Below are 11709 nucleotides of genomic sequence, written 5' to 3' on the forward strand. Positions count from 1 at the left end.
AACTAACCCTCCATTGTTCTGCTTTACAGCTAAAACATAGAAAAATTGAGTTATAAAAGTAAGAAAGAAACATTCTCTTGTTCCAGCTTCACACACGTGAGGATTTGCTGCTTTTATTTGTCTCTGTGACAATATTTCTTTGGGTTTTGGCCCGTTGGTCGGACAAAACAACGTACAAACCTTGCTTAGCTCCAGCTTCAGGTTGTATGGGTCGCTCCCGTAGTGGAACAGAGACTTTTTAAACCTTTCAATAACCCGTCGTTTGATGCTGTGGTGTGGAGCTGGCGGAAGCTGGAGGTGAAAAAGACAAACAAAGTTAATATCAACATTTTATATTAACAATTAAAGTTGATATCAACATTTGATATTTACACTGAAGTACAATCAGTGCTGTCAGTCACAGATCAGTCCCGAGGTAGTCGAATACAGACGCCAGTGGTGTTGCAATCTGCAACTCCACCAATAGATGCCACTAAATCCTACACGCTGGTCCTTTAAGTTCTTGATGGATTTGTAACAGAATTAATAATAATAATTAAATCCTCTTTAAATATAAAGTTTAGAAAACCAGAAGCACCAGATCTGCACAGATGTGTCTGCAGCGTTAAACTCAAGTTTGATAAGATCGAACAAAATTAACAAAAAGAAATGTTGTTTTACTGTACTTGAGTGATGTAAATGATTTTGTGCAGCTGCACAAGGAGCCTCTGGATGGGATCATCAATCTGCCGAACCTTCTTCTGGGAGATACAGATCCCTGCTGACACTGAGGTGAGAGCAAAACCAAACACACAGACTGACTGAGGGTCAATAAACAGGACGGACACATTTTATACAGAACGTCTGCTCTTTGGGTTGGTCTGTTTGTGTAGTAGCACTCCCATCAGGATGAGAAGGTACCTGGTCTTGGTTTAATCTTTGCAGCAGCATAATCCTCCCTGTAGACGGGTAAAATGGAAATAAATTGTGTCAGATATGATAAACTGTGTTGTTTGTTTGTGCATTAACAAACCTTTTTTACATGACTAATTAATGATACTGACCACACAGAAATACTGTATATAATGTGAGATTTTTCACTTACCCAGATACAGTTTGGTCAGGTATTACACAGGCACTGGACTTTAAACCTTCAATCAAAACACAACAAGCCAAAAGATCAAATTATCTTAGAAAAAAATCCACAACAAAGTGAAAAACTTAACCATGAGCGACAACAAAAGGAAACAAATCATCTGGCAGTTAAAATCCCAGACTGCTTCCCCTTGATTACAATGAACAGGATGACTTATTCATTATGGACAGCAGCATTCTTCCCTAAATAAAACTTCCCAACCTCATGATGAATATTCTCACAACTGGCAGAGAACTGACCGTAGTGTTTTCCTTTGAAAGCAGCGTTGTCGGTTTTGGTATCGCAAGGTTCAACGTCACCGTCTGAGGCATCATCTAAAAACACACAACATGATTATTCACAACATGGATTCATTTTTTATGTCAAATCTTGTGTTAAATTCTGTGCAGTATGAAACACAGTCACCTTGACTGATACTCTGCTGGCTGAGGTTTGAACTGCAGGCGGCAGAGGAGGGTGGAGTTGGAGATTCAGTAATCATTAAGGATTTTTCCTGCAAAAAGTGCAGCACTTATTGTGAAATACCTTTTTGTACAACAATAAATATAATCTAAACAGTCCTCGAGGACGTACCTGAGAGAGGTTTAAGTGGGAGCAGTTCATCCTGCTTTTGTGCCTTTCCAGGAAGTACGTCTGCGCTCGTTTCCTGTCTCTCTCTGCTCTTCGTTCCAGTGCATTCTGGGAAGTGTAGAGGCTGTCCATCAGCCTCATCATGAGGTCGGAGATCCTGGAGCTGACAGCCACAATATCCGGCCGCTGGTCTGCATCTGGACTCAAACACCTGACAGGACGTCCCATAAAAGAACATAAGTGGCTTTAATATTAAATTAGTTTTAATCTATACGAATAAAAACACACAATTAATACTATGAATGGGATTAAATAAACGATTATGCAAGTCATTGTCAGTACGGGATTCAGGATTCAGTACTAACTAATCGACTTTTATTTTGAAAAACACCTTGATATCAATCATTTCAAAACAAAAGCCTCACCATCTGATCATGTCTGTGACTCTCTCTGAGTAAGCTCCTTCTTTAATCGGCTCGTAGACGGCTTCGACAATCTACCGGCACAGAATAAGAAGCAAAGAACATTAACAGACGACAGAGTGTGTGTGTGTGTGTGAGTGTGTGTGTGTATGTGAGTGTGTGTTTGACTGTGTGTGTGAGTGTAACCTTGCTAGCCAGCGACAGCATGTTACTGCTGTAGAATGGAGGCTGTAAAGCGGCCATCTGGTAGAGGATGCAGCCCAGAGCCCAGACGTCGGCCTTCTCTCCATACGGCTCGCTTTTCACCACCTCTGGACTAACACACACACACAAATATTTATATCTTAACTTGTGAGGGACCCTCATAATAATGCACTCCCTAGTGTCCGACCCTGTGTAACCTAAACCGAATCTCAATCGACCTTAACAGGCTGTAATAACATAAAATAACAGCTCTGCCATACTGCTTTAAAGGGATGGTTCACTCAAAACACATTGATTTTCTAACCTACTTCTATGTCTAGATAGTTTTGGTTTTACTTACATTTTATACTATACAACTATTTTATACATATGTTCTTTATGCTGTACTCAGTTGTATAAGAACTTCATTGAAAGAAGAGCAAAGAACGCCACTGAAGGCTTTTTGCTTGTCTCCCGAGTTTGGTAAGAGTTTGACTACGTTATATGGTTTGTTGTTATGATTGTTTGAAGATCGCCCGTGATAGAAAGTGATAGACAGATCTAATCAGCTGTGCCTGCCCTTTTCCAGTTTCCAACAACGACTTCACAGATGGTTTTGTATACAAGTTAGACGTCACCATTAGACGATTTAATTGGAACTACTTTCCACCAAAGAAAATGTCTCAATGAAAACGCCTTACCCGACCCCTTCTAGCAACATCTAGAGTTGTAGTTGCAGACTGCAACTCCCAATCGCTATCACCCTCCCCCCTTCAAGGCACAAGGAGAAACAGTTATTCGAAATGCGTGATACAACGTTACATGGCCCGTATCCTAGAGAGCCAGATGTTATGGTGTGTCCAATCTGGGCTACTGTAGAAACATGTAGAAAGGCGACCCACGATAACGATTCCTTTATTCAGGTGACTATACACTGATGGAAACATAGTTATTCATATTATATTCCATTTCGGCCAGTAAATAATTCACATTGGACCCTTTAAACTGACTAATTTAACCTAAAAGCAGCTGCTCAGAATGAATTTCCTCACCAGGAGTAAAGGATGGTGCCGACCACTGATGTAAGCTTGCTGTTCTCCTGTTTCTGCTTAGCAAGGCCGAAGTCAGCTTCAAGAGGAAGAAAAACAAAGGTTCAACTTTTATAATAGGACAAGACAGGGAGGGTGATGTGAATGAAGATGATGTGGTGTCTGTGGAAACTGTAAGTTGACGCTCACTGATGGTGACTTTGTCCTTTTCCCCCAGCATGATGTTGTTTGGTGTGAGGTCGCGGTGAACTATTCTCTTTTCCTTGTGCAGGTACCTCAATGCCAGACACATCTGAGGGAACATGGAGAAGAATAAGTGATCAAGTTATTAAAAGGATGTTAAGATGTTTCCATTCAGTCAAAAAAATGTCTCTCATCTTTGGCAGTGGAAACTGTTTACATTCATATTTTAGGTTATTGGCAATGGGAAGAAACAGACCAGACTGGAATTCCTCAAACGCTTGAGAGTCAAAACACACTCGGATCTTTTGGGAAACATTCTTGTACTGCAGTGGTTTCCAACTTTTTTTGTCCATATCTCTATCTGATGAGGTCAAGTACCCTTTCATCAACACTTTCATCAACATCAATTCATGTTCAAAATGTGTTCATTTGAATTGTTTTAACTAGACGTTATTTAACACTATTAATTATATAAATGTGGATATTGTTAAAATGTTTTTTTCATACAAGATATAAAAATCCTTCAAAATGTCGATGTTTAGACTCTTTCTTTTCAGTTTTGGTTAAACATCTACTATTTGTCATGTGACAGTGTTGGTTGGTTGATTGGTTGGTTGGTTGGTTGGTTGGTTGGTTGATTGATTGATTGGTTGGTTGATTTATTGGTTGATTGGTTGATTGGTTGATTGGTTTGTTGGTTGGTTGGTTAGTTGGTTAGGTAACATTGGACTACCAGACTGACCTTTCTTAAGACATGTGTTAGGAAATCAAAATTTATACACTGTAAAACCAATAATTTACAAGTTTGAGAGTTGTTACCTGTATGAATATATTCCAAATTTTGTCTTCTGTGAACTGCTGTTGCTTCTCCTTCAGAGAGTTAAAATGGTCAGCCAGTGGCACTCCCTCGATCAACTCCATCACGATATACAGCTTGTCGCCTAAAATGAACAGTATGATGAAGATTTTTTTGTTGTTTTCCTTCCTTACAATAGCTGAGGGAGCCAGGAAAAATAATGATCCTCACCTTCCAAAAAAGTCTTGTAATATTTAACAATGTTTGGGTGTGTCATCTAGAGAAGAACAACAAAGGAACATATAAGCAACTCCAAATATGGCTGTACTGGTTCAGATAGATTACTGAATTGTGTTTTATTGAGTAAAATTAAAATGTGCCTGTTCTTTGATGATCGTGAGCTCAGAAATTATTTTCTCCACGTTACTGTCCCTGGACTTCTTGTCTTTGCCAAATGCCGGGTTATGGAGGTTCACCTCCTTCAGAGCCAGGAGGTTCTGACCACTCTGCTTTCTGACCTGTCATCGGGTATATTTATTGGAACCACCAGAAGCAAGAGGTCACAAAGAAGCCAAATTGACCCAAAACCACACCGCCGACTGCAGATGCTGTCAGTTTTAAGTATGTTCATTGTACCTTAAAGACACTCCCAAAGGCCCCGGTGCCCAGATGGTCCAGTATGGAGTAACCGTTGATGACTTTAAGGGGAGGTCGGTTCTGGTCCACAGCCTCTATGCTCTCTCTCAGACTGTCCAGTTCCTCGTCCTGCATTACAAAACACACTCCATCCATTTGCAAAGTAAAGAATCCTCCTTGTCAATCTGCATTGTTTTGTTTTTATTAATATTTCTTTTTACTTTACAGCCCAAAACCAGCTGAATAAACAGATGAATCCATTTAGAAGCTGTATTCTTACAGTGTAGAGTGAAACTTTGGTTTGCAGCCCCTCGTAGGCCGTGAGGTCCCGCACGTAATGTCCAACATCAATAAACAACTCAAAAAGGTCTGTGGGAAAGAGTCTGAAATGGATAAAAGATTACATAACAGCATTAGAGAACATTCTGAGAGATTTATTTCCAAAACAGACATCCAACAGTAGCCACACGCAAATGGTTTAAGTATGACATTATGTTATGGTTATATATGTTTTCTTTCTAAAATAAATATATATATTATGAATACACAGTATTATATATGTTGTAACATCACCTCTTAAACAAATGTCTGTTTCTTTCCATGCTAAAGAGAAACCGGAGGGTCCGAAACACATAGCACTGCCAGTATGGAAACAAATGTACAAATATGTTACAACGTCTTCATTTCCATTATACTGTCATTTATTTCATACATGAAGTCATATACCTGTAAAGATGTGACCTTTGGCCCAGAGTTTTGTGGTAAAATCAACTTTGCGATAATATAGACCCCATTTTCCTGAGAAAAGAAAGACAAAATGAATGTGTGCAAATTTACAGGTGGACTATTAATTCCCATCCTCTCAACTGTCCTGTTCTGTGAGTCCTTGCCTGCACAATGTGGTGAGCAGATGTGTCATCCAAACTAAGCTCAGTCAGAACTGTACAGCAGGCTGGAAAACAGATTAAAGAGGATATGACTTAATTTAAGAACTCATACATTCAATATTATAGTCTCAGACATTCCACTGAACAGCTGTGAACATCAACAACTCGCTCCCCAAACCACAGAAAGAACAAAGGCTGGAAACACTGATGCCTTTAGACTGTAAAATTCACTGTTCCTCTGCAGATACTTACTGGGAAAGCATTTATGTTTTTTAACCAAATTAGTTACATTTCATTATGGTTTCTTTAGACATTCGAAAACAGAAAACTTGCAACCTTTTTCTCCTTAATCACAAATACAGTAAGTCAAATCTCAGCGGATCCTCACTTCAGGAAAAAAACTGTTTATATTCTCAGCAACTGACTCCTCTGGGGGAAACATTTACTGCCCTTTTTTATTATTATTTCATTATTAACAGCACAAACTGGGTGATTTCTAACTCTCAAGAAGATTTTGTGATAAGCTGAACAGTCGCTGACCTGACTGCAGGGCCATGGTGTTGTCCACCTCCTCCTGTGGGCTCAGCTCCTCTCTGATGTGCTCTCTCTGGATACGGCCGGCTGCATTGGCGCTGGAGAGTGTCTCGATGGACGAGCGGTCAGAGACGTACTGCCTGTCACTGTTAAGGTTATTTTGTATGTCACTATACAAAATAATGTAAATAAGCTTTGCCATTTGTTTTTTCTTAAAGCCTGATAACTGAAATGTCTTGTGATGCTGGTTGTAGTTGCATCCTCCGTCATAAGCTGTGACGGGGCCAATGGCCAGAATCACTGGATACTACAATTCCCATAATGCAACTATCAGCATAATTACATTAGACCTTGCATATCTTTCAAATTCTAATTGTTTGTTTTCCCAAAAGTCTCCCAATCTGAGATAACCCCGATGACATCAGGGTCTAATGAAAAATGCTATCAAGTTGCATTATGGGAATTGTAGGATGTGTTGTTTTTGGAGCTCGCCCTATACTAAAGACTAATAGGTCAGCATATCTTGGTGTCTGTTGGTTCGATTTTCGTCATTAACCCTTGTTTTAATCTGTCTCTTGTGAGTCCCTCAACTTTATGGAAGTGCTACACTAAATCTCCAGAGTGAACCTTTAAACCACAAATCACTTCAATGTGGACAACGCTGTAGCTCAAGCACAGATGGGTAATGATAATAAAGATTTGGTTGACACACATTAGAGAGACTGTTTGAACTTTGATTCATATGATGTAATATAAACATCAAATACACTTTAATAGCTCAGTGTCACAAACCTGTTGAGCAGCCGGAGAAGCTGCTGCACCCCGCCCCAGCTCCGGATCTCTGTCCTGGTGTCGGGGTCCTCGCAGAGCTGGACCAGGACCCAGGCGACACTCCACAGCAGCTTCAGGTGCTGGCCGTAAAGCAGGCTCAGCAGCACCGGAAGACCCTCCAGCTCCCTCACCTGGTCCCTTATCTGCCGCACCGGGGACAGGAGCCTCAGCAACTCCGCACTCATCCTGGAGGAAACACTAGGTTCAGTCCAGCCAGGCTTGTTTCCATGTTTTTATTGTGTTTGCTGTTGTTACTGTTTATTGTTTCTAGCTGGCTGTAAATTAAGATTATTAGTTTATTACTCAGTATTCAAGAGGGCCACGTGTGTAATGTATCTGTGCAGTTTCAGATGTGACGACATGAGAAGAGATGAGAGACGGGATGCAGCAACTTGATTGGTTTGTCCAGTTTTTTTGTGTTATATCAGCACTAATGAATGAAGGTTCCCGACAGTGACAAACACATCAACAAACAAGTGATTTCTAACCTCTTTGACAGCAGTTCATGTTCCTGCAGTATTACAAGTAGGTTATCCACTATCAGTAGCTCGCCAATATCCTCCTTGCACTCTGGGCTGCAGAAGAAACAAAAAAGGCTTGCAACAGATTAAATCATAAATGTATTTAATGCATTAAATGAAGTATTTGTTTACCTCTCAGCCAAAGTTGTGAGTGCCAACAGGGCTCCCAGCAGCACACTGTTATCTGTGGTGGAGAGGAGCTTCACCAGGGTCTAGAAATGGTTTAATTAATGAGACACACAAATTCTTTGACCACAATAAAGGAAGAATTTGTGATGATAAACTGAGAGCAGAGAGTCTCATGCTACAGGAAATGCATGACACTCTACAAAAGTGAGAGACAAGTGAGAGTAAATATTTGCACCCTGGAAGCTGCAATGTTCACTGTCACCCACAATATCAAGTACTGGATGGAGAAAGTAACACTGACAACTTTTCTTTTCTTAGTTATTATTGAGCTTAAAATATCATTATGTCAAAGTCATGTGGGTGACATTACGAGACGTTGTTAATATCTATAGAGTTTGTCCTCTGTAGAAGATCAATGTCTGTATGGATTCTTAGATTATGAGATATCTTCACATTTATTTTTCTAACGGCTGTATTTTTACACAAATGTCTTTACTTTCTACTACTTACACTTTCAAAACAGGCTCATTACTCCAGTTGTAATTCATTTGAGGGGAATTATATATTATTATGACAGGCACAACATGAAGGAAACGACGTAAAAGTCAAAACAAACAAGAGACTCGACCCTATTTGTTAGCTTTGCACAGAAACACCTGTAAAAATCTCCTTCAGAGAAACCACAAGAGTACTTTTTACTTTGAGTACATTGTAGAACCTGTAGTCTTTAGTCAAAAGGTAATTTTTACTCAAGTATCTGTACTTCTACTTGAGGAATGTGTGAGTTTCTGCTGGTGGACAGACTGATCAACATTGTCCCCCAGTGCTACATAAAGCAATAACTAAAATGTAATATAATAACTAAACAATGAAAACAAAAAATATGCTTAAATTGCAAAAAACAGAAATATAAATAATATGATAAAAACAAATTAAAATCAAATAAACCCTGTTTTAACAGGTAGTGAGTGACCAGTAGTGCATTACTTTAGAGCACCTACAGGAATAACTTCCTTGTTATGGCCTCAGGTTTGACTCATGAATATGACCTGAATAGCACACAATCACAGATAACCTTATCACAACTTATCGCTTACCCTGTGAGCGCCGCTCTCGGTGACCCAGACCCTCTGATTTTCAACGGCAGACAGCTTCTGAAACATGTCTGCAGAGCAATCAGCAAAGTTGATGAGGCCGCACTCAAGGCTCACATTATCAGTGTCTTGATATGATCTACTCACAGGTCATTGTGACCAGCTTCTGCACAGCAAACGCCTGTTCACCGCAAGATATGTACACGGCAGTGACCGACTCCATGTGCTGAAAGAGAAGCGACGAGGACGACATGTGGATAAAATCACAAAACAAAAGACTGTGCAGGCATGTGGGAAAAATCTTAGAGAGCATTTACCCTGGCAAGTAAATTGACGCCTTGGAGCTGATGGAGGATTTTCTGAAAGAAAGCAGTTAAAGAGGCATTTATACAGTGGAAGAATTCCTACAATACATAATAAACCCTTAAAAAAGCTGCTTTTTTTCAAGCTGTACCTGATGATGGGGGTCTCTGATTAATAACCGTAGGCAGATCAGAACTCTAAGGGCAGACTCGGGCGGTGCGTGGTCTATCCATTCGCTACAGAAGGAGTGAATATTACATAGTAACGACAGCCTTTATGTGACATGTTAAAGAATTTTAAGGATATTTTACCTGCAGAGTCGGTTCTTGACCAAAGACACGAGGATGTCAGAGAACAGCGTGTGCAGTGGGTGGCTGCTGAAACATCTTTGGTCTCTGTATGTGATGCTGAAATATGAATGAATCATAAAAAAACACAATTCATGAACTTCTGTAGCTCTGTTGAGTCTGATAGGGTGTAATACAGGTTGAATCATGGGTGTTTAATGGGCACATATAGGGCTGGAAATCAGGCAGAAATATGTCTATAGTATCAGACAGCTGGCATCTAATATCTGTCCAGATTTAAAATCTTGTTCACTTATTCTATGATCACATTTTGATGATTTAAATTTAAAATGTTGCCGATTTCAGACTTTTTTACTGGCTTGTGTTTAGACAACATTTAACATTTGAGACCTTTGGCTTCTCTTATTAAATGATTAAACAATTTAAGAAGGAGAACGGGATTGTTTTGTATCAGAAACAAAACTCAAGAACCACAAAGACCCAGTCACAGTCACATTTACACACTGTAGGCAAACGCCTGCTCGCCACTTGTTTGCTTCAGGAAGTCCAGCTGATTATAAGTGCAGGAAATATGGGAGGTGAAAGGGTAAACTGAAGTTTTGGATAAATGTTTAGGGATGTTAAACTGGGGCCCTCCTTCCCCCTCCGGCTCCGACATAATGTCAGAAAATATAAAAACCTGCGACAAACATATTTTTCTAGTTGTTTCATATGAATTTAAACTACTCTTTCATATACAATTAAAATAAAAACACAATTCTATTTGAAAACAAAAAGAAAAAAATCTGTTTTTTGGAAACTGCTAAGTATGATTTAAGTAATGTTGTTCCTAAACATTAAAGTGGCCCTCGTGTGAGAGGAGTGGCCCCAAGACAACCTGACTTTAAGACAACCAGCTTAAAATGAATTATAGCAGCTTATTCACTGTTTATGAATTTAAATTAAGTTTTAGATCATATGTAGGTCAAAAACATCAATTATTTTGACAGACATTATGATTCACAATAAGTGTGGGAATGATAACTTTTGCATTATAAATTACATTTTCACTGAAAAACAACTATTTAAACCATGATGATGTGACATTTGTTTGGGGGGCCTGTACTGATTTGAAGACCAGGGAACATCTGCAGCACCACAGATTGAATCTTACTCTGGGCCATGTTGCAATAAATAATAATAAAGAACAAAAAAACGACAGAAAACATCTTGACAACCTGAACTTTTCCAGTTCAGAGGCCTCAGTGGCGGTGTCGCTCTCACTCCTCTGTCTGCTGGTGTCTTTGGGAGGATGCGGGCCCTGTGATCTGCTGCGTGCTTTACTGTGAGTCACCTGCAAACACAGAGAGTCTCGTACCACAGCATAAACACAGACCATGGAGGAAACGTGAGCCGAGTTTGTGTCGTTATCAAAATGTCTAGACGCGCTGCCTCACAGTGGCGTCATGTGTTGTTGTTCACCTCTTGTCTGGAGCTGCTTCTGACAAGCAGGGACTGAAGCCTCCTGAGATCATGAGATGTCCTAGAAAACAGGCTTATCACTTGATTTCTGCCATATCAGGAGAGTACATGTTATATTTTATACCAGACTCAGCTTACCTGCTCTGGATTCCTCTGGACTTCAGGGGCAGTTTTTCTCCTTGTCTCACCTTCTTAACTGGATTGGACATTTTCAGCTCCCCCTCTTTGTTTCCATGAGTAACCTGCAGTTCAACTTCACACATTTGATCTTTTTTTAGTTAGTTTGCATTTAAAAAAAACAACCCTGCAGAGCAAACATGGCTAGCTCCTGTTACTGTTGTTGCTGAAGGAAGCGTTGATCTGAGCTGGTTGTTTGTCAGGTGGCTGTTTTAAGACAAAGGTCAAAGGTCTCTTACCTGTCCTCCCGCAAATACGAAATACGCGACGCTACACACGAATTATGCTTCATTGAATATCCTCAGTCGGCGGTTCAGGCGACATAGTGTTTATTCTTTAAGCAGCATACGCCCCTTACAGCGACAAATACGAGGAAACGATGCTCAGTTTCAGCGCGTTTTCAGCCAATCACAGTGCGCGGTGTTGGAGAGTCCCGGTTGCCATGGATACAACAGACGCTATTCGCATTCCGTGACACACACACACACAC

The 11709-nt window shown here is 40.1% G+C and overlaps 1 protein-coding gene across 1 annotated transcript in view; it reads right to left on the reverse strand.

The window, feature by feature from the left end:
- The window catches only part of nek10 (NIMA-related kinase 10), a 13342-nt gene extending 1652 nt beyond the window's left edge, over positions 1–11690 (reverse strand). Inside the window, exons 1-31 of the mRNA XM_035672392.1 lie at positions 11181–11690; positions 11043–11103; positions 10799–10914; positions 9585–9680; positions 9425–9509; positions 9288–9329; positions 9118–9196; positions 8974–9041; positions 7880–7959; positions 7715–7801; positions 7188–7412; positions 6402–6541; positions 5865–5926; positions 5701–5772; positions 5548–5612; positions 5255–5357; positions 4975–5103; positions 4719–4856; positions 4570–4615; positions 4362–4483; positions 3549–3651; positions 3363–3438; positions 2314–2443; positions 2131–2201; positions 1709–1916; positions 1541–1628; positions 1375–1449; positions 1085–1130; positions 901–938; positions 666–766; positions 181–291 (exon numbers count right to left, since the gene is read on the reverse strand). Of these exons, the coding sequence (XP_035528285.1) occupies positions 181–291; positions 666–766; positions 901–938; positions 1085–1130; positions 1375–1449; positions 1541–1628; positions 1709–1916; positions 2131–2201; positions 2314–2443; positions 3363–3438; positions 3549–3651; positions 4362–4483; positions 4570–4615; positions 4719–4856; positions 4975–5103; positions 5255–5357; positions 5548–5612; positions 5701–5772; positions 5865–5926; positions 6402–6541; positions 7188–7412; positions 7715–7801; positions 7880–7959; positions 8974–9041; positions 9118–9196; positions 9288–9329; positions 9425–9509; positions 9585–9680; positions 10799–10914; positions 11043–11103; positions 11181–11305 (2988 nt within the window). The 5' untranslated portion in view covers positions 11306–11690. The remainder of the gene's footprint in view (positions 1–180; positions 292–665; positions 767–900; positions 939–1084; positions 1131–1374; positions 1450–1540; positions 1629–1708; positions 1917–2130; positions 2202–2313; positions 2444–3362; positions 3439–3548; positions 3652–4361; positions 4484–4569; positions 4616–4718; positions 4857–4974; positions 5104–5254; positions 5358–5547; positions 5613–5700; positions 5773–5864; positions 5927–6401; positions 6542–7187; positions 7413–7714; positions 7802–7879; positions 7960–8973; positions 9042–9117; positions 9197–9287; positions 9330–9424; positions 9510–9584; positions 9681–10798; positions 10915–11042; positions 11104–11180) is intronic.
- Between the last annotated feature and the right edge of the window lie 19 nt (positions 11691–11709).

This window comes from Morone saxatilis, unplaced genomic scaffold, assembly GCF_004916995.1.
Source record: "Morone saxatilis isolate NCDOM2014 unplaced genomic scaffold, NCSU_SB_2.0 Contig24, whole genome shotgun sequence".
Lineage (NCBI taxonomy): Eukaryota > Metazoa > Chordata > Actinopteri > Moronidae > Morone > Morone saxatilis.